General features: G+C 46.3%; 1 protein-coding gene across 1 annotated transcript in view; it reads left to right on the top strand.

The window, feature by feature from the left end:
- The first annotated feature begins 23 nt into the window (after window positions 1-23).
- HABP2 (hyaluronan binding protein 2) overlaps window positions 24-20,174 on the top strand; it is a 34,691-nt gene continuing 14,540 nt past the window's right edge. Inside the window, exons 1-2 of the mRNA XM_081538912.1 lie at window positions 24-92; window positions 14,075-14,111. Of these exons, the coding sequence (XP_081395038.1) occupies window positions 24-92; window positions 14,075-14,111 (106 nt within the window). The remainder of the gene's footprint in view (window positions 93-14,074; window positions 14,112-20,174) is intronic.

The raw sequence follows: 20,174 nt of genomic DNA, 5'->3' as shown, positions 1-20,174 counted from the left end.
ACAAGAGTTCTTAAACTACAAAGATGTTTGCCAGCATGTCTGATCTCCATGTTCTGCTGTTAATGGTTCTGGCGGGAAAGACAGCCTTCGGGGTAAGTGTTCTTTTCAAATATCTGGTGTTGAGAGGCTCTGAGGTTATTAGGAAGACCGAACCAGCTGGGCCAGGAGCAATGAGAAACTTTAGTTGTGAAAGACTGGTGTTGCCGGGTCGAATATGTCCTGATTTCAAGCGCTAATGCAGGTCTTTCATGTTGGTTGCTATTAAGTGGCCAGGTCCATGAAGCCATGCAATTGACTTGAGCCATCTTGGAGCAGTCTCCATGAACACCTTCCAACTAAGGGGATCGAAGCAAAAAAATCTGCTACGGCAGCATGTTTTGTCTGATATGAACCACAGAGATCCCTTTGGGAAGCCACTGAAAGTGACAAACTCTTTCTCTGCACATGCTGACACGCATACCCAGTTCTCCAGCTTCTTTGGGGGACATTAGGGTAAGAATCCCCCTACTTTGACCCTAGAGGAGAATCCTGCTGGCCACAGCTTTACTTAGAGAATTTGGAGAGAAGCTTCACAAGCAGGACTTTTTCTCGCATCACCCTGTGACCGTGGCTGTAGCTAACAGGGCAGAGAGGTGAGCAAGGGCCCAGGAGGTCGTGGTGAGTGGAAAAGGAAAGTGACATCTGGGGGGGTCTCACATGGGGGACTCAAGACATCGGAGAGCAGATGAGGTGTGGTGGTGTCTGCTCCTGTTTCATGCCCTTGTAGTCTAAGAGTGTTAGCTGGGTCTCTGTGGGCATATGAGAGGGGTCTTCACCAGACCTCAAACCTCTCAAGTTCCATGCTGGAGGTGGTCTGCAGTGGGAGTGCGGGCTTGGGAGCCAGGGTTTGAATCTCAGCTTTGCCACGTTCTGGGTGTGAAACCTCATGCAAGTAACATCATCTCTGCGAACCTCAGTTTCCTCCACTGCAAACCAACTGATAATCTCCCCCAGATTTGGGGAGGGTTGTGACTGATTAAGCAGGGCAACGCATGTGGCTTTCAATAAATGTGAGCTCTTTTCCCTTGAAATTTCCAAAGTGAACATGAGCTCTTTTTAAAAATCAAAGAAGGCTCACCTTTGTTAGAGTGGAGGGGGCGGTGAGTAACTTACAAGAAAGGGATGAGAACTGAAATAACAGTCATCATATTAAACATCTTTGCATTTTATTTCTAGTTTCACTCCATAGAGCTTTTCCTGCAGGAAGCAGATTAGATTCTAAGCTTTCTGATTAGCATGCCTTGAAAACAGCAGCTTCTCCTTCCCTTTTCGTAAACTGTACTTGGACACCTACCTTAGTACCATATTAAGCTGCCAATGACTCATCTCGGAAAGAATTTTCTTTTCCAGTGATAACTTGGGGGGGGGGCGGTGTGTGGCTGCAATGATCAGTCGTTATCAAACCCTCTACATCACTGATTGCTATTGAATGTCTGAGGCTAAAACCCTGCAGAAATAGCACAGGTCTAGAGAAAAGCGATGGAAATTATCAGAGACTCACAAACGCTCCAGAGAAAGTACCACTCAGAAGGAATTAAATCCTAAAATTTGCAGGCAAGGAAGGGAGTGGATGTAGTCTGTTTGAAGTTCAGCAAAAGATAATGGTCCCCCCAAATCCTTATTTTGCAAGCCCTAGTGAATTTTTAGGGTTAGCAATGAAATTGTAAGTCAACAACAGATAAAAGAGAAAATATGAGAACTAGCCTTTAGGCAATGAGCTTAGTCAATTCCAAAGGGAGGATTCAGGGCTTTGGAATGTTTTCTTACTCCGGATGCATGCCAGACAGGTGGTTGGGAGAGTGGCTCACATTCCATAGGCCAATGCACAGAGATACAGGGGAAAGTGGCCAACTCACTCAGATGTTTAGAGAGCTTGAGACATTACCAGGAAGGAAGGAACCATGTAGCCAGATGGACGGGGTGGCTCTCCTGCCCCAATGTAGGCAAAGTAATAACAAACTGCCATTTAATGAGAAATCCTGTGTGCCATGCTCTGTACTTTTGAGGGATTGGTCTTTGAGTTGTCCAGAAGAATCCTCTGAAATAGGTACTATTAAAAAGAATGACATAATGCCATTTGCAGCAACATGAATAGACCTAGAGATTGTCATACTGAGTGAAATAAGTCAAACAGGGAAGGATAGATAGCATATTACATCTTTTATACATGGAATCTAAAAAGAAATGATACAAATAAACTTTTTTACAAAACAGCAATAGGCTCACAGACTTAGAGGATGAACTTACGGTTGCCAGGGGGAAGAATGGGGAGAAGGACTAGTTAGGGAGTTTGGAATGGACATGTACACACTGCTATATTTAAAATGGATAACCAAGTTCCTACTGTATAGAGCAGGGAACTCTGCTCAATGATGTGTGGCAGACTAGATGGGAGGGGAATTTGGGGGGGAATGGATACATGTACATATATAGCTGAATCTCTTGGCTGTACACCTGAAACTATCACAGCATTGTTAATCAGCTATACTCCAACACAAAATAAAAAGTTTAAAAACAAAAGAAAGTATTACTGTTATTGCTCCCAGTTTGCAGATCAGTAAACTGAGGAACGTGTTCTCAAACTAGGAGGTGGCAGAGCTGAGTCTTAGACTATGGCTGGTTTCCATCGGTCTGGATAAGGTCTCTTGCCTGGGGCCCTGGCTGAGGATGAGATGTCTTTGGTCCATACAGCCTCCAGTATTCTTGTCTGGAGAATTCCTTGGACAGAGGAGCCTGGTGGGCTATAGTCCATGCAGTCACAAAGAGTCAGACACAACCGACTAACTAGTTTTAGGGGGGCTTCCCTGGTGACTCAGATGGTAAAAAATCTGCCTGCAATGCAGGAGACCTGCGTTCGTTCCCTGGGTCAGGAAGATCCCCTGGAGAAGGGAATGGCAATCCACTTCAGTATTCTTGCATGGGAAATCCCATAGACAGAGGAACATGGCGAGGCTACAGTCCATGAGGTCGCGAAAGAGTCAGACACCACTTGGCGACTAAACAACAGCATATAGACTTAGGGGTATGATCCTTCCTATAGGAATGGGGGCTTTTAGACCAGGGGCCCGTTGCTGGGTAAAGTGTCAGGCACAGATTCCATGTGCCTCTGAAACTTTAAACAAAAACAGTCACAGGTCTCTCATTGCTGCCCACTGGAGAGATGCCTGGAAACCCACCTATGCCTTCAGATCATACCACAAACATTATGATGACTTCTATATGGGCTCATCTGTAACTTAGGTTTATATTCAGGTATCACGATCCAAAAAAAGGGTGGTCGGATATTATTGCCACAGATTCCAGGTCTAGATTTGTTTTTCTTAACCTGTCATTGTTGAACACCTGTCCCCAGCACAGGGGCTTCCCTGGTGGCGCAGTGGTACAGAATGCCTGCCAATACAAGAGGATCAGCTTCAATCCCTGGGTCGGGAAGATTCCCTGGAGTAGGAAATGGCAACCCACTCCAGTATTCTTGCCTGGGAAATTCCATGGACAGAGGAGCCTGGCGGGCTACAGTCCATGGGGGTGCAAAAGAGTCGGACACAAGCGACTAACCACCAACAACAAAATTCCCAGCACATCTTGTATTGTTATTCCCATTTTCTGAAGGAGAAACAAGCCCAAAGATGGTGACCTAACTTCCCAGCCAGAACTGAGACTCAGCTCTGTTCGACTCCTCACCCATCACAGGAGGTTTGCTCAACTATGAGCACTGTGCCTAGGGCTTTGACTTCTTTTCCTGCTGCGGTCCTCAGGGTGACTTGGGGTGCCCCTGGGCTCAGCTGTAATGCAATTTGACTCCTTCCAGGGTCAGAAGCTAGAGGACAAGGCTTGTCAGCCTTGCCCTGTTTATCTCAGCTCATCCTCAACAGGGGGCCTGGCAATTAAAAGGCATGTTTGCTCCCATTTCTTAGCTTTTTAAACCCTAGAATTTAAACTCAAGAACTCTAGGGCTCCAGAATCCTCCTAGGTAGAGAGTCACAAAAATATCTGCACAGACAAGAGGTTGCAAATTTGTGGCTTGGGATACATGCTGCTCACAGCCCATGTTTTGTTTGGCAGGTAAAAGTTCACCCTGAAGAGTGTTTTCATTTCCTTTCGGTTGCTAGTGACATTTGAGAATCAAGACACTTCATATAATAATACAGACTCCAGCTTTTCCTGAAAATCAGACATTCTAGTAACATGGGCTTCCATTCTTATATGACACCGAGGGGACAAAGAACTACTGCTTCTGGAATTAGAAACTGAAGATGCCAGGTCCCCCAGGTCCCAGCTCTACTTCTGACACTGTCTCTGTTCGATGCATGTACATCACCTGTCCAGGTCTACCTTGGAAAGAGAGAGACAAACAAGGAAAGAAACACAGAGAGCACATTTGTCTGATTATTGTTCAGAGACATTGTGGATGCTGAAATATTACAGTCAGTTTTGGGTGGTCAAGTAACAGGGCTCCTTGTCTGATTAATTCAAGAATCCATAACCGCACGGCCCCCAGGACCAAACAAGGGCTTTGACCAGAAGACACAACCCGCCCTTTTCAAAGCCTCAATGCTCCAGAATGTCAGAGTCTCTTTCAGGCATAGGAGACATCCCTCCTTGGTGCTGTAACCCATTCAGTCTTATGGAAAAGATAAGTACTGATTTGCACTTCATGTACTTATAGATAAAAAAAAAAAAAAAAAAAAACCCTGATCCTAAGCACAAGTCCAACTCATTAGCTTTGGTAGTGTACACTGGTATTTAGGGAAATCAGGTCGCAGGAACTCGTATGTGTGTGTAGGCACAGATATATTTATATTTTCAATTCATTAGAGTTTCCTAAATGCAAAAGCAATTCTGCTGTCACAGAGAAACAGCATGGCAGAATATTCGGCAGCCGGAATTTTAAATAAAACATGCTTTTTCTTCATAATTAATATAACAAGGTTTCCTGGCTTAGGACTTGGCAAAGATCCCAGGAAAAATGGGGGGAGGGGGCTGGTGTGACGTGCTTGTGACCTGACGAACAAATTCCAGGAAGAGTTTGTGCTGAGTGAGCTCTCCTCAATCACTTCATAATTTGAAAAAAAATTTGTTTTTTAAACATATTGACAACAATGGCTAATAATCACTGTAGCAAGTATTTATTAAGCTTATTAAGTCTTTACTATATGTCAGACATCGTGTGCTTTATATTTATTACCTCATGTATAGCTTCCCCACAGCCCCATGAGGTAAAGACTGCTGTCATCCTCATTTTACAGATAACAAACTAAGCTTTAAAGAAATTAAATAATCTGCACAGATGGCTGCCCTGTGAGGTTACAGAGCTGGGATTCAAACCCAGGATGGCTTGATGCTGGTTCCAAATTCATAACCTCTGTGTTAGAGGTTGCTCTGACAGGCAATACCCTGAAACGACTGAGACTTTCAATATGGAATGGAAAGTGTCCAGAGGGACAGTGGCCTCAGATTCCAGCTTCAGGCAGGAGGAAAAGTCATTCCCACCTGGATGCTTCTCCAACAATCCCTGAAGCTTTTCTTTCCAACGCGAGAGGAATCAAGTCTTGCTAGATGGCTAGCCCATTAGCTCAGGGCGTTTAAAACTTTAGTCATGAATGAATCCATCTTCAGAAATTTTGCCAAAGCCCAGACCAGCTTCTTAATACTTTCTGTCAACCTAAATAGATTTCTTTTTAAAGGAAACTGTCACTACTATAAATTAGAAAATCAAAGAAAAGGAAACAATGATATTGAATTCCAGCTGGCTGCAGCTGTCATTCTAAAACTGCGCGGAACTCTGCTTTCTCCTTAGGAAGAGTGGCTCAGATGGTAAAGAATCTGCCTGCAATGAGATAGACCTGGGTTGGATTCCTGGGTCGGGAAGATCCCCTGGAGAAGGGAATGGCAACCTACTCCAGTATTCTTGCCTGGAGAATTCCATGGACAGAGGAGCCTGGTGATCATCAGTCCATGATCTCACAAAGAGTTAGACATGACTGAACAACTAACACTTCACTTTAGAGGAGAAGGACTTACCAGCACCACCCCAGTCTGTCTTTGTTATGGGATTGGGAGAGTTTACAGTAAAACTAAGAAGGAAATGACTTTCTCATGCTGTGTTTTGATGTGATGTCTCTCCCTGGCCAGGCACCACCCGAGTCAACTTGGGTACCAGCAGCAGTTCACATGCCACACCAGGGAAAGCACAGATGTAAAGACAGCTTCGGGGATGGAATTGGTTCCCATTTGTGGGAAGTTACTTTCCTGGGAAAGTGAGAAAAGTGCAAGAGATAGTTGCTCAGTTGCGACTGACTCTTTATGACCCCGTGGACTATAGCCTGCCTGCCAGGTTCCTCTGTCCATGGAATTCTCCAGGCAAGATTACTGGAGTGGGTTGCCATTTCCTTCTCCAGGGGATCTTTCTGACCCAGGGATCAAACCCAGGTCTCCTGCATTGCAGGTGGATTCTTTCCCTGGTCTGAGTCACCAGGGAAGTCCACTTCCCTGGGAAGGCCTGGGCTTTTCCTGAGAACAGACTGGCCGAGGAGGGGAATATCGGGGCTCGTGCCCATGTGGTGGGCCTCAGACGCAAGGCCAACCCACTCTTTTGTTTGTTCATTTGCCTTTTCAATGGGCTCCCAAGAGCATGATCACATCCAGAAATGAGTGTTTTTCTCCAACCTCCTTATCCTGGATGGTCTCATGCCCGATCCTTCAGCCCCCTCCCTGCAAGCTCCTGGGATACCACATTTGCACCAGTATCTCTCTCCAAGTGCTTATGTGAAGAGCAACTGATTGCAAAGCTGTGCAGTCCAGTCCGCAGCTAACTGAGCAGAGGTGGTGTAGGTGGCTCTGGGTCGGGCACAGGTGACTGCCTCAGAGTGAAGGGATCCGGGCTTGACTTCCTCCCTGGCCCGATCCACTTGTGTCCTCACAGAAGTGCATTATCCCACTGGGCCTGAGCTTCTTCCTTTGCATGTAAAGGGTCTGGGCCAGCTCCTCTTCACCTCCTGGCTCATCACTGTGGTCCTGTAAACAGCTTTGCCCAGTCTCCCAAGAAGGAGACCACCCAGAGGGACCACTGGCTGCTGCTTCTCCTTTGGCCTCAAATTTTCCCATTAGAGCCGTCCCTCCTTACCTCTAGCTCCAGATGAGAGCAAAGCCACAGTGAAGCCACTGCTAGGATAGTATTGCGCATGTGCAATGGATACATAGTTCATGTGCTAAAGCAAGGATGAGATTTCTTGTGACCACAAAGGACAGAGCGGCACCACTTCACACCTATCAGGATGCCTAGAACCTTTTAAAAATGAAAAATAGCAAGGACTGGTGACGATGTGAAAAAATCGAAGCCCTCATTTTTTGCTGGTGGGAATGTTAAATGGTGCAGTCACTGTGGAAAAGTATGGTGATTTCTTAAAAAGTTAAACATAGAATTACAACATGATCTAGCAATTCCACTTCTAATATCAACCCCAAAGAATGGAAATAAGGGACTCAAACAGGTACGTGTACACCAATGTTCATAGCACCCTTATTCATATAGGCAAAGGATATCACAACCCAAGTGTCCATCAGCAGATGAATGGATAAACAAACTGTGATATGCCATGGAATATTATTTAGCTATAAAAAGGAACAAAATTTTGATATATGCTACAACATGGATGAACCTTGCAAACATTATGAATAGCAGTGACATAAAGCCAGTCATAGAAGGACACATATTGTATGATTCTGCTTACATGAGGTACCTAGAATAGGTAAATTCATAGTGACAAAGTACAATAAAGGTTAATGAGGGCTTGGAGGAGGAAGGAAGAGAGTTATTTTTAAAATTTTTATTTATTGATTTATTTTTGGCTGTGCTGGGTCTTCGTTACTGTGCACGAGGTTTCTCTAGTTGTGGCGACTGGGGGCTTCTCTAGCTATAGTGCTTGGGCTTCTCATTGTGTTGGCTTCTCTTGTTGCAGAACATAGACTATAGCTGCAAAGGCTTCAATAGTTGTGGCGCATGGGTTCAGTTATACTGAAGCATGTGGGATCTTTCCAGACCAGGGCTGGAACTGTTTTCCCCTCTTTTGCGAGGTGGATTCTTAACCACTGGGCCACCAGGGTAGCCTGAGAGTTATTATTTAATGGGTACAGAGTTTATATGTTGGGGATAATGAAAAAGTTTTGGCTATAGATAGTGGTGATGGTTACATAATATTGTGAATGCAATTAATGCCACTGAATGGTATGCTTAAAAATGGTTAAAATGAAAAATAGTATTTCTATGAATTTAACAATTTTAAAAAATGACTGAGGCTTTGCACAATTGTTCATCTCATGACGTAGCTTATGTTTGTGGCAGGGGCCAGAGCAGAAAGATGGTGTGAGGGAGGCAGCAGTTGGAATGGTGACTGGAACACTGGCAACCCCTGTCCTCTGTCACCTACACCTCTTACCCTAACCTTGAGCCCTTGGTCCAGCAGTGGGGACAGGCCCTGCTGAGCTGTGCACTCCTGCCCTTGGCTCGCTTTCCAGCCCTGCAGCCTCATGTGGCCACAATGCAATTCTCTCCTGCCCAGCTGCCTTTAGGAGCAATGCAAATCCTTCCCTGGTGTGTAGTGACATCTGGTCTACCACCAGGGCATGGTAGAACTTCCAAGGAGAAAGAGATGGGTGGGATATGAGTTCCAATCTTACCTACCAGGTGAAACGTTGTTCTGCTATTGGCTCATTCTAAGCCAAGGTTCTGGCCCCAAAGGTCAGGTCTAGCCCCACCTCTTCACTCTACTGCTTCCCAGTCCTCTGAGAAGATGTTGCTGTTGTTGTTGCTGTTCATGTCCCAGTCATGTCCGACTCTTTGCGACACCATGGACTGCAGCACATGGACTCCTTATCCCTCACCATCTCCTGGAGTTTGCCCAAGTTCACTGCATCAGTGATGCTGTCCAGCTACCTCATCCTCTGACACCTTCTTCTCCTTCTGCCCTTGATCTTTCCCAGCATCAGGGTCTTGTCCAGTGAGTCAGCTCTCCTCATCAGATGTCCAAAATACTGGAGCTTCAGCTTCAGCATCAGTCCTTCCAGTGAATATTCAGGGTTGATCTCCCTTAAGATTGACTAGTTTGATCTCCTTGCTGTCTAAGGGACTTTCAGGAGTCTTCTCCAGCAGCAGTTCAAAATCATCAATTCTTTGGCATTCTGCCTTCTGAGAAAATGTCCTAATAGTTAATTCCTGGAGACCATCAACACAGACTTTTAGTCTCTGCTTTTTTGTTTTGTTTTCTAGAAGGTTAAAATTGTAAAAGGTAGAGGAAGAAACTGAGTTGAAATAATCACTAGATTAAAGATAGGACAGAAGAGATTAGACCACAATGCCCTCCACCCCCAAGGAGATTACGCTGAAGTCATAGGATCCCCCTCTCCGCCCCTCCCTGCCTTCCCCACCAACCATCGTTAGCCTAGAAGACACCATATTATGCTCACTGGTGACTGGGTTAGGGGGTGGGATGTTAACATCACTAGTAATTTGCTTCTAACTCAGTTCAGTTCAGTCATTCAGTCATGTCCGACTGTTTGCGACTCCATGGACTGCAGCACTCCAGGCTTCCCTGTCCATCACCAATTCCCCGAGCTTGCTCAAACCCATGTCCATCGAGTCAGTGATGCCATCCAACTGTCATCCCGTTCTCTTCCTGCCCTCAATCTTTCCCAGCATCAGGGTCTTTTCAAATGAGTCAGTTCTTCACATCAGGTGGCCAAAGTATTGGAGTTTAAGCTTCAACATCAGTCCTTCCAACTGGGGAAGGCCAAAGTCCTGAGGCATGGATCCATTGTGAAAGCCCGATTAGAGATGGACCAGCAGTTGGATCTCAAGGGGTCTGACTGAATCTACTGCAGACCATCTACCTTTCCATGTGCCAGAGTAGCTATTCCCAGCCCTCTCAGGGGAACTGGGGCAGCTGTGACCACTCGGCCCTGTTGAGACACATGATGGAAGAAGCAGGCGCTTTTCGATCTGGGTGGAGACGTTTGCTGAGATGTGTTTGTCACAGTGAACTGGCTGCGGCTCCAGCTGACTTTTGTCCCTACTCTGAGTGTCCCTGGAGCCTAGCAGCCCTTCCTGTGTCTGCCGGGCCTGGGCTAGTCTGGGTAGGACCTGCAAAAACTTTCCAAAGACAGGGGCCCAATCTCTTCACCAGACTGAGTACCCTGCCTCTCTTAGGGTTAGGTGGCTCTCCTACTTCCTTCTCCACCCCTTCATTACCATGTTTGCATGCGGTGGGTCCCTCATACTTCACACAATGGCTCTGGCATAAGACTGGCTCCATTCTACTCTGGCTCCAGCATTTACTAGCTGAGTTACTTTCAGTAACTTAATGTCTACAATGGACATAATTATAGTACTCCAATTATCAAAGATTATGTGCAATAAAAGAGACAAAATGCACATAAAACATTTAGCACAGTCCTTGGCAACTGTCAGGTCTTAATAAATGTGAACTGAGATCATAGTTGTCCCCTCCTTCTCCCCATTCTCCTTGTTTTGCATCAGTGATCTTCCTCTTTGGATTTACAAGTCCCAGGAATAAGAATTCTTATCCTTTCCCTGTCTCTCTGTAGAAACAGAATGGATTATTGGGATGAAAGTAGGTAGATGTTGTCTATTCCCACCCCCCATCCCCCGCCATCACCCAGGTGAGTTACAGGATCCAGGTGTATGGCACAAACAACTGACGATTCTTGTGGCCTTTCCGGCTTGGGCCAGCCCGGTGTTGCGACTGCCAGTATCCACATTTCCACCACAGTCTCTTTTCTGTGGGTGGATCCAGTGATTCATGAAATAAGTGGGCCTGCTTCGGACCCCTGAGGCCCCTTGACATCAGCCCAGGGTGCACAGCTGGGAGGCAGCTGCTTCAGACTCCCAGAGCCCGTGGGATCTGAAGGGCCCCCAGCTCAGGAAGGTCCTGCTTTCTTTTTGTTTAGTTTCCATTTGAGCTCCAGCTCTGGTTCCAACTCCTGGGAAGGGCACGTCTGCCATCTGCTGGCCATGGGCAGTGCAGCACCCAGCTGTCCCTCAGGCTCCAGTTTCCAGTTAAAATGTGGGGCTCTGGCCTGGCATAGGTCCTGCAGGTCTGGATGAAGGCCAGTAGAAAGGGACAGACCCTGGCCTCCAGACAGCTCCATGGATGGAGGAAGAGACAGGCAAAGAACTGGATCAAGGCTGAGCTGACTGGCTGTGACAAGGATAAGATTGAAGGAGGGGGTAACGTTTGTTCCAGGGCCCCCTCATTCCTCTTCTCTGGCACCTACCTGGCACCCAAGCCCAGAGGTATCAATGTCAGACACTCCCCGGGCCCAGAAACACCCTGAGACCTGGACTTGCCCTTCCTCTGCTGACCTGCCTTCACCTCTTCGAAACTGGCACACTCCAGGTAGCAAACGACCGCTCTCTTTCTCTGCATCCTTTCTCCTCCTCAACTTTTTATTTTATAATTTGTCAAACCTCTAGAAAAGTGGAAAGAATAATACAGTGAATATTGTTCACCCAGACAATAATGGCAACACTGATCATTTGCCATAGTTGCTTTCTGCCCTGATCTTATGTATATACATTTGATTTGGATGGTTGGTTGGTTGGTTAGCTGGTTGTTTTGCTGAATCCTTGGCAACTAAATTGCAGCCATCTCACCCCCTGCTTCAGGACCTTCTTAGAACAAAGACATTTTCCTATAAAACCACACTTCCATTATCACACTGAAGAAATTCAACATTGACACTATAATACTGTCTAACCTAGGTCTATATTCAAATTTCCCAATAGTACCAATGATATCCTTAGGGTTTTTTAAAAAAAATCTAGGATCTAATTAAGGATCCTTTACTGCATTTAGTTGTCAGGTCTCTCTAGCCTCATTTAATAGGGAACAATCGTCCCAGCTTTTTCATTTTTTATGACATTGACAGACTTGTGGAGTTGAGGCTAGCTGTTTTGCAGAAAGCCCACTTTTTGTGTCTGTCATGTTCTTCATGAGCAGATTCAGGATAAGCATTTTTGTCTAGACTGTTGTGCCCTTCGTACACCATGTTGGAATGCATTCTTTCTTCTCACCATTTCACCTAAAAATGACTGAAGGGGCTACAGTAAAACAGAAAACTAAAGCTTCTGCTGGAGGGTGGAGGAAGCAAATACACCAAACTGCCTAGACTGGGTACCAGGAAAATGCATTGCACTGACAGCTTCTGGGCCACTGAGAACCAAAGGGAAGCCTGTCAGAAGATGGAACTCCTGTTTTCTAAGTCAGAGGTCCTCAAACCTTGCCTGTAAAGTTTCAGACAGGAAATATTTGGGACTATACTGTGTCTGTCACAACTGTCCTACCATTATAGCATCGAAGCAGTTAGAGTCAGTATATAAGCAGGTGGGCGTGGCCATGTTCCAATAAAACTTTATTGGCACAAACACAACCTGGCTTCAGCCTAAGGGCTATTTTTTTTTTTTTTTTTAGCTGATCTATGATTTAACTGAAAGAAAATATTCCACCTATTAAATAAATAACACTTTCTCTTTTTTTCTGATGTACTGAATTTTAAAAACAAAGGGGACAACAGAGGATGAGATGGTTGGATGGCATCACGGACTCGATGGACATGAGTTTGAGCAAGCTCCGGGAGCTGGTGATGGACAGGGAAGTCTGGCATGTTGCAGTCCATGGGGTCGCAAAGAGTTGGACATGACTGAGCAACTGAACTGACTGACTGACTGCATTTTAAAAACAAAGTGAACACTATTCCTACCATTATCTATTTTTTCAGCAAAACTATGTTGAGGCATGCCATATGCCAAACACTGTGCTGGATAATGGCTAAATACATCAGTGGTGAAATAGAAAGAGCCTTGATTTTCTAGAGAATCAGAGTTTGATGTGAGCAACAGATAACATGCAAATAAACACATATAAAATTATAAGCTGTAATGGGGACCATGGAGGAAATGAATGGGTGCAGAGACAAAACTATGGGGGTGTTTCATACTGATGGGGGAGGTGGGAAGATGCGGAGAAGATGACATTAAAGCTGACATGGCGGCAGGGGAGGAATGGCAGGGCAAGCTATCTAGGCGGAAGGAACAACAAGTGCAAAAGCCCCAAGGAGGGAAGAGCTTGGCTGGTGCCATTTTGAACCCAGGTCTGGTTGGAGCACCAGGAGAGAAACACCATTAGGAGAAAAGGGTATGGGATGAGGTTCATAGGTCATGGCAGGTGTTTCTGTTTTGTTCCAAGAACAATGAGGAGTAACTGGAGAGTTTAAACATCTGTCCATCTCCAACCTTAAGGAGCTGTTGTGTGTTAGTCGCTCAGTTGTGTCCAACTCTTTGTGACCCCATGGCTCTCATCGGGCCCACCAGGCTCCTCTGTCCATGGGATTTCCCAGGCAGGAATACAGGCAAGGGTTGCCATTCCCTTCTCCAGGGGATCTTCCCAACCCAGGGATTGAACCTAAGTCTCCTGCATTGCAGGTGGATTCTTTACCCTCTGAGCCACCAGAGAGGTCTAAGGCAATCACCTAGACATGGGCCTGAATGTGAATCCTCTCACAGCTGTGTGACCTCTGACACTCAGTTTTCTTATCTGTGAACAGGTTAATAAAAGCCTCTTCATAGGGTTGTTGTAAGAGTTAACTGCAGCAATGTATAGTCAGGCAGAGGAAACACACAATACATGGTGATCACTGTAACTAAGAAGATGGTTGGTACCTGGGCAGCCAGGTTCCAACATGGGAACAGGTAAGTGCGAGCACTCTGCCTCCATACCGGGGAGAAAGAGTGATGTTTCGGATGCTCAACCAGCACAGGAAGATTGGGGAACATGGTCAAATAGGCCCTACCACTCTCTCCAATCCACACCCCCCTCCCCTCAGCCATCAGAAAGTACCTAGTGCTGCTATGCCCTGGCTATGACCCCAAAACAGCCCCTTTCGGCTCACAGGAGCTCAGGAAAGAGCCCGGCCAGCTCGGAGAACTCAACCTTCCTCCTCTCTGTGTCATTTTCTTTTTCAGTTCTCCCTGCTGTCTTTTCTCACAGACCCGGACCCAGGTGAGTGTACAGACTACCCTGGGGCTGCCCACCCCACAGGCTGGTTCTGGGATGAAGAAAGGGTGCCCTTTGTGTGAGTGTGGGTATGACCCCAGGGTTCCCATGTTTAGGAAGTGGCTCGGACCCCTTTGAGGATTTCCCCAAAGAAATATACGCCTGGGTGTTTATGTGTCCACACACAGTGTTTCACACAATTTTGAGTTGACTGAGGTCCAGTCTCAGGACTCCAAGAGAACAACTGCTGAAGTAGTTAAACCCCTTCATTTCACAGAGAAGGAAACAGGCTCAGAGAGGGGAAGCAACCTGCCCCAGGTCACACAGCCTATTAGTGGCTGAGATGAGACACTTTGCCTTGGCGAAGGGAGGATATCTTGAGCAATGGCTCCATGCAGGCCAGCCCTGTGCTACCCTACTCTCGCCACTCCAACAGTGGGAGGCTGGCACCTCTCTGTGGAGAGGGTGGTGTTGAGTAGGCAGGCTCCAGGCTGGCCCATCCCTGCAGACGGCCTCCCACCACCAGCCCCACTGGGATGCTCCTCCACCGGCTTTGTTTCCTCAATGTTCTTTGACACAAGCTCTTCTCTCACAGACACACCTGCCACCTCTCACCTTCTCCCTGTCCTGTCTCCTCTGCCTGGCACCCAGGGCTGAGCAGAGCTGCTCCTTCCTGCCATCTGGTCCCCTCTGGGTCTCTGTCTCCAGGTCTGAGTCTCTTTTTGCTGCTCTGAGACCCAAGGGAGTTAACTCCACTCACTACTTCACTTGGGGGGAGAACGCATCCCCCACTGGTAGTGCCCCATGTTGGTCACCTGCAGAGGACATGAGCCAGGCACAAGGAGACTACAGTCACATCTCAGCTTTGGATCAAGGGTCTCTTTGGAGCAAAGATGGCATTAACCGGCTCAAATTCAGCTTGACAGTCAATATTCTCTGGCAGCAAAGCCCTACGTGGGCAGACAGACTTGTGCCGGCTCAAAGCAAGCGACCTTGTCCCACCCCATGTGCTTAGGGAATGTTTGTGAAATTGGTAAGAAATATACATGAGTGTGGCATGCAGGGATTTGAAAGGATTGTTGTCTTTCCTCAAAGCACAGGAGAGTGTTGAATTCAACAACATATAATTCCTTGGAAGGATGTTACTTCAGGGGGGCTCCCTCGGATGGCCAGACCAGCAGTGTCCACACGTGGAATCCAGAGAAGGTCCAAAGTCAAGAGATGGGACGAGCTGCCCCCATCCAAGCCTTCTGCACAAAACTGCTCAGGCACCACTGAATGGGCTGCTGTAGTCTGGGTGCCCAAGAGACGGAGCTGCAGAACTGCGGGGTCGCACAGAGGAAGAAACAGGACATTGAAGACTCAAGGGACCTCACTCTCTCCACGTATTTGAAAAGCAGCCCCACCCTTAGCCTTTGTGGGAATTAAGAGGGGTATTTACCTCAACACACTTTACTGCCACCTGCCAGAAAGTTGCAAAAGACATCTACAATGACTCTAAGTTTAAGATGCCCTGGATTGTGCAGTGAACAGTGTAAAGAACATGGACTATATGCAGTGGTTCTGCTGAACAGACATCACAGAAAAGGAACTGGATACAGTCTACGCATACACCAAGCTCTCAGCTTTAATTAAACAGATTGGAAACTATAGTGGCAGATTCGATCTGCGAATAGCAAGTTCTTCCTAACCATCAGAGTTCTCCAAAAAAAATCTCAATGGGCTTTGGGGCTCTTGGAAAATAGCGAGTTCTCCATCCCTGGTGGTATTCAAGCACAGGCTGAAAAACCACTTAATGACCATGAATTTGAGCAAACTCCAGGAGATAGGGAAGGACAGGGAAGCCTGGCGTGCTGCAGTCCACAGGATCTCAAAGAGCTGGCCACGACTTAGCGACTGAACAACAACAACAATAGGGAGAGAAAAGAGCGGGATTTAACATGCTGAGTTTCTGGACTTTATAAGAACTCTGCCAATGGCTTCTGAGAGTTTGGTGAGTAGAAGAAGGGACCCTGGAGCAGGCCACCCACAGGTTCCCGAGTCCCTCTCAAGGTGTTCGGTCAGCCTGTGGCTATGGAATGGGGTGAGATGTCGTGGCTGGGTCTGTCTGCAAAGAGCGGGTTACGTTCTAAAGACCCCTCTGTTTGTGTCTGATTTAATTTCATCAGAGGGTTGTACTTTGATGGAATTTTGTCAGATTCCCCACCGGCTTTAGACAATGGTGGGGCCAGAGATACACTGTGTTCATGTCCACGGGCAAGCCGCCGCTGTGGTTGATCCTGCTGGAGACAGTGTATGGTGAGGGCCTGGCTGGAACAGAAGGGGCCAGGACACAATCCCCAACGGGTGACAGAGGAGGTGGCCATCAAACAACACAGACTCTGCCCATCTCCCCAAAGCAGGTGACGCGACAGCCCACAAGCCTATGGAAATATCTCTTCAAAGCCGGCTAGACTGGGCCCAGCAACACAGGCTGAGCACATCCATCAGCTGTCCCGCTGCCTGCCAGCAAGGCTCTCTGCTGGGCTCGCCCTGTCAGCCGGATTGGAAGTGTCAAATGCAGGCCGACAGGGCTGAGGTTTGGGGGCGGCCCTTGGAGGAGCGGTTTGTGCCACAGTGATGGATGGTGCCAACAGGGACAGCGTTCCAGGGATTTCTACTCCGTTCCACACATCTGGCGAGCTCTTTAACCCAAACAGCTGCAGAGCCCCATCCCAGGAACTCAGGAGTTTTTCTGTAGGGACCACGATAATCCCGGTCCAGGGACCTGGAGCACGTGCCAAAGGAGATTTCCCAACGTGTGTTACTTCCTAGAAGCTAAAACCCATGGACTTTCAGGAAACACAAACCCACAAGAGGCTCCCGGACTCATAAAAAGCAAACTAGACTAGGAGTCAGGTAGACCGGGGTTCTGATATCATCTCCTTCTGCCCTAACTTTTCCTTTTCTGTAAAATAAAAAGAAGAAGACCTATGCCATAGGGTTTTGTTTTGTTTTTTTAAGGTTAAACAGATTGTGTGAAATCACATTTATTTAGTATAGTCAGCAATACACAGAAAATAGTGAATGTATAATAACCTCTTATTTGGATTCTTGGAGTTAAGATACTCTTACCATTCTTCCTGATAAATTCTAAAAGCAGACTCTGATAATTAGACAAATCCACAAGGGTTTCTTTTTATAACTGATATGAAATGCTTCTGACAGCTGCCCCATTCTTCCCCCAAAGCTTTCTCCTTTTCTAAAGACTAGAGAAAGTTTCCAATAATCTGTATTTGAACCTGGAGTGATTTTTCAAAATCTACCAATGGAACCAAATTTCATGTCAGGCTGCATGCAATCCTTCTCTCCCCAGGTAAGCCCTTGGACAAATTTCTATACTCCTGTCAAGCTCATCACACACTGTCTTCACCAAATATTTATGACCCAAATTTCACAGTTTCTCTCCTGAATTCTCTGTTTACTCTAAACCAGATAGACACCGTCTTTGCTGGCAGAGCTGTGTACCCACTGTGTTGGCTGATCAGAAGGAAGGGAGGCTTGGCCACCGAGGGAAAGCTTGATCTATCAAATGCATATGTCAGGGGCTAACAGGGCTCTGTGCTGGGCACTGTGGAGTAAAAAAGAGGAATGGACATGGATCTTACTCTTAAGAAGCCGACTATGTAGTTGGAGGAAACAAATCAGATAGATCAAGTTAAATACAAAATACAAGAGATTTGCCCTCTGAGATTGAGCCATGCAACCTAAAATTCTGCAACCAGCTGAGTCATTGAGGAGTTCTAGTATCTAAAAGTTGTATCCCACCAGCAACTGAATATTAATCAAGCTATGTGGGTCTGTTTGTTATTACTAAATGATATAGTCGACCCTTGAACAATTTGAGGGTCAGGGATGCTGACCCCAATATAGTCAAAAATCTACTTTGAGTCCCCCCTACCCCCAGCTTAACTTCCCTAGTGGCTCAGCAGTAAAGAATCTGCCTGCAATACTGCAAACGTGGGTTTGATTCCTGGGTCATAAAGACCCCTGGAGAAGGAAATGGCAACCCACTCCAATATTCTTGCTTGGGAAATCCCATGGACAGAGGAGCCTGGCTGGCTACGGTCAATGGGGTCGCAAACAGTCGGACACGAGTGAGCACACACACAAACACACACACACACACTGCCTTACTTAGCAGGACTATAATTCAACATCTATTTTATTCCCTCCTTAGCTTCACTGAGGGGTGAGCAGGCCTTGTAAATAGAGCTGGATTCAAGTCAAAACCCTCCAATAGACATTTCATCCATCCCTCGTCATCTGGAAAAATCATACCATTCCATCTATCTATAAAAACCTCCTCTCATTTCCAAATATCTGCAATGGTCTAACCAAGATCAGCCAATCTGACCCTCAAATGCGGGAGTGATGGGAGAAATTACAAGAGCAATTTGATGGCACTTATCTATAAACACCTGTTGGAAAACCAAAAATCAATTCCCCAAAGAAAAAAGAAAGAAAGAAATGGGGCCATCAACTCATTACCAAACCCATTGTCTCTGTAAAATGTCAGTTTGAAATCTTTCATGTCAAATTCAGAAAAACATTTTTTTTCCCCTCGCTCTCTCCTCTCTTTCTCTACTTTATCAAGCTAGCTGGAAAGAAACTTGATTTGCTCCAGGAAGATAATGGCCTTATCTTCAACTTAGATCCTCATGCCTGGGAAGGTGGCCTCCTCTGGGAGCATTTTCATAGTGGGGAAAAGCGGCTCAAGTGAAATAATGAGGAAGCAAAGGGAGTCTTGACTTGACACTGTGATAAATGAGGTGAAACTTTGGCAAGGAACCAGAGTTGGTGTATTCAAAAAGGAAATAAAAAGATAGTTCCATTTTAATGGGAAATATAAAACAGCCATTGTGCAAAAGTTGAGTTTTCAAAGGCCAGAGAGATAAAGACTATCAGGGAATGACTGAGAGACCAGTAAGATAATGTGATTGATAATCAGGCTTAGGTAAAGTGGCATTCTCCGAGCCATCAGCTGGCTCCGTGGGAGTGCCTTTTCAAGTTGGCTATCTGCATTTGCCCCTACCTCATTGTCATATGCATCTCCGGAGGGCTTTCTTGCAGCTTCAGCTTGCCGACTTGCCACACTCCTGCCAGCTGGAGAGAGCAAAGTCAACTCCACTTCTCTTAAATCCCAAACTTCTCTCTGTCAGCCGCAGAGCTACCAACATCTTCCAAAGCCCCAGACAACAAGGAGCTTGGGTCCAGCCTTACACATACTGCTTTTCCCAATGGACTGGTCTAGTGTGAGGTTTACCACCATGGCCAAGGCCATACACTGCCCTTTCTCTCAGTGGGCAAGATCTGTGAACCTGCTCAAGGTTGTTCTTGGGTGATTCCTAATTAACAGGTTGGATATGCAGTGGGAATGACTGGACCCCTTTGCCAAGGGCAAGTGTGAATTCTCTGAGGCAGTGTGAGAGGCCTGCTGAAGAAGTTGAGAGTGTGCAATTTAGGGGTTATGCAGAGATGAGCTGCTTTAGTTCATATGCTACCATCCATTAGTGTGTGACCTTGGACAAGTTACTGAACTTCTTTGAGACTCAGGTTTCTAAGTTTAAAGTAGAGATAATAATACACTTCCCAGATTTTCAGGAGAATGAAAAAATGGGATGGTTCATGTAAAATGCTTAGTACAGAGCCTGGTACATAGTAAAGACTCAGTAAATATTAACGGTTATGATGACTCTATAGAAATAACTTGGGAGCAGTTTGATGCTGTGACCGAAAGGGAGGTGACAAATTTCTTTGTCTTGATTGAGCTGAAGTGACTGGTAAAGTCCCACTGAGAAATTTCATCCATAGAACCACCCAACAAGGCACCCAAGTGCCCCTGGATCTGACGCTGGGCAGATCTCATATAGCAACTTGGAGGATTCCTAGACCCCAGTCATCTTCCTGTTGTTACAGGTAAGGAAACTGAGGCACCGAGCACACAGCTGGCTTGTGTCCCAGGTCGTGGTTAATGAAAAGCCAGAATTTGACATCTTCTCCCCATTTCCCATCACATGCTCTTGACCT

This window comes from Giraffa tippelskirchi, chromosome 2 (genome assembly GCF_054371585.1).
Source record: "Giraffa tippelskirchi isolate mGirTip1 chromosome 2, T2T-mGirTip1v1.2.pri, whole genome shotgun sequence".
NCBI classification, from domain to species: domain Eukaryota; kingdom Metazoa; phylum Chordata; class Mammalia; order Artiodactyla; family Giraffidae; genus Giraffa; species Giraffa tippelskirchi.
This window is presented reverse-complemented; position numbering and strand designations above follow the sequence as displayed.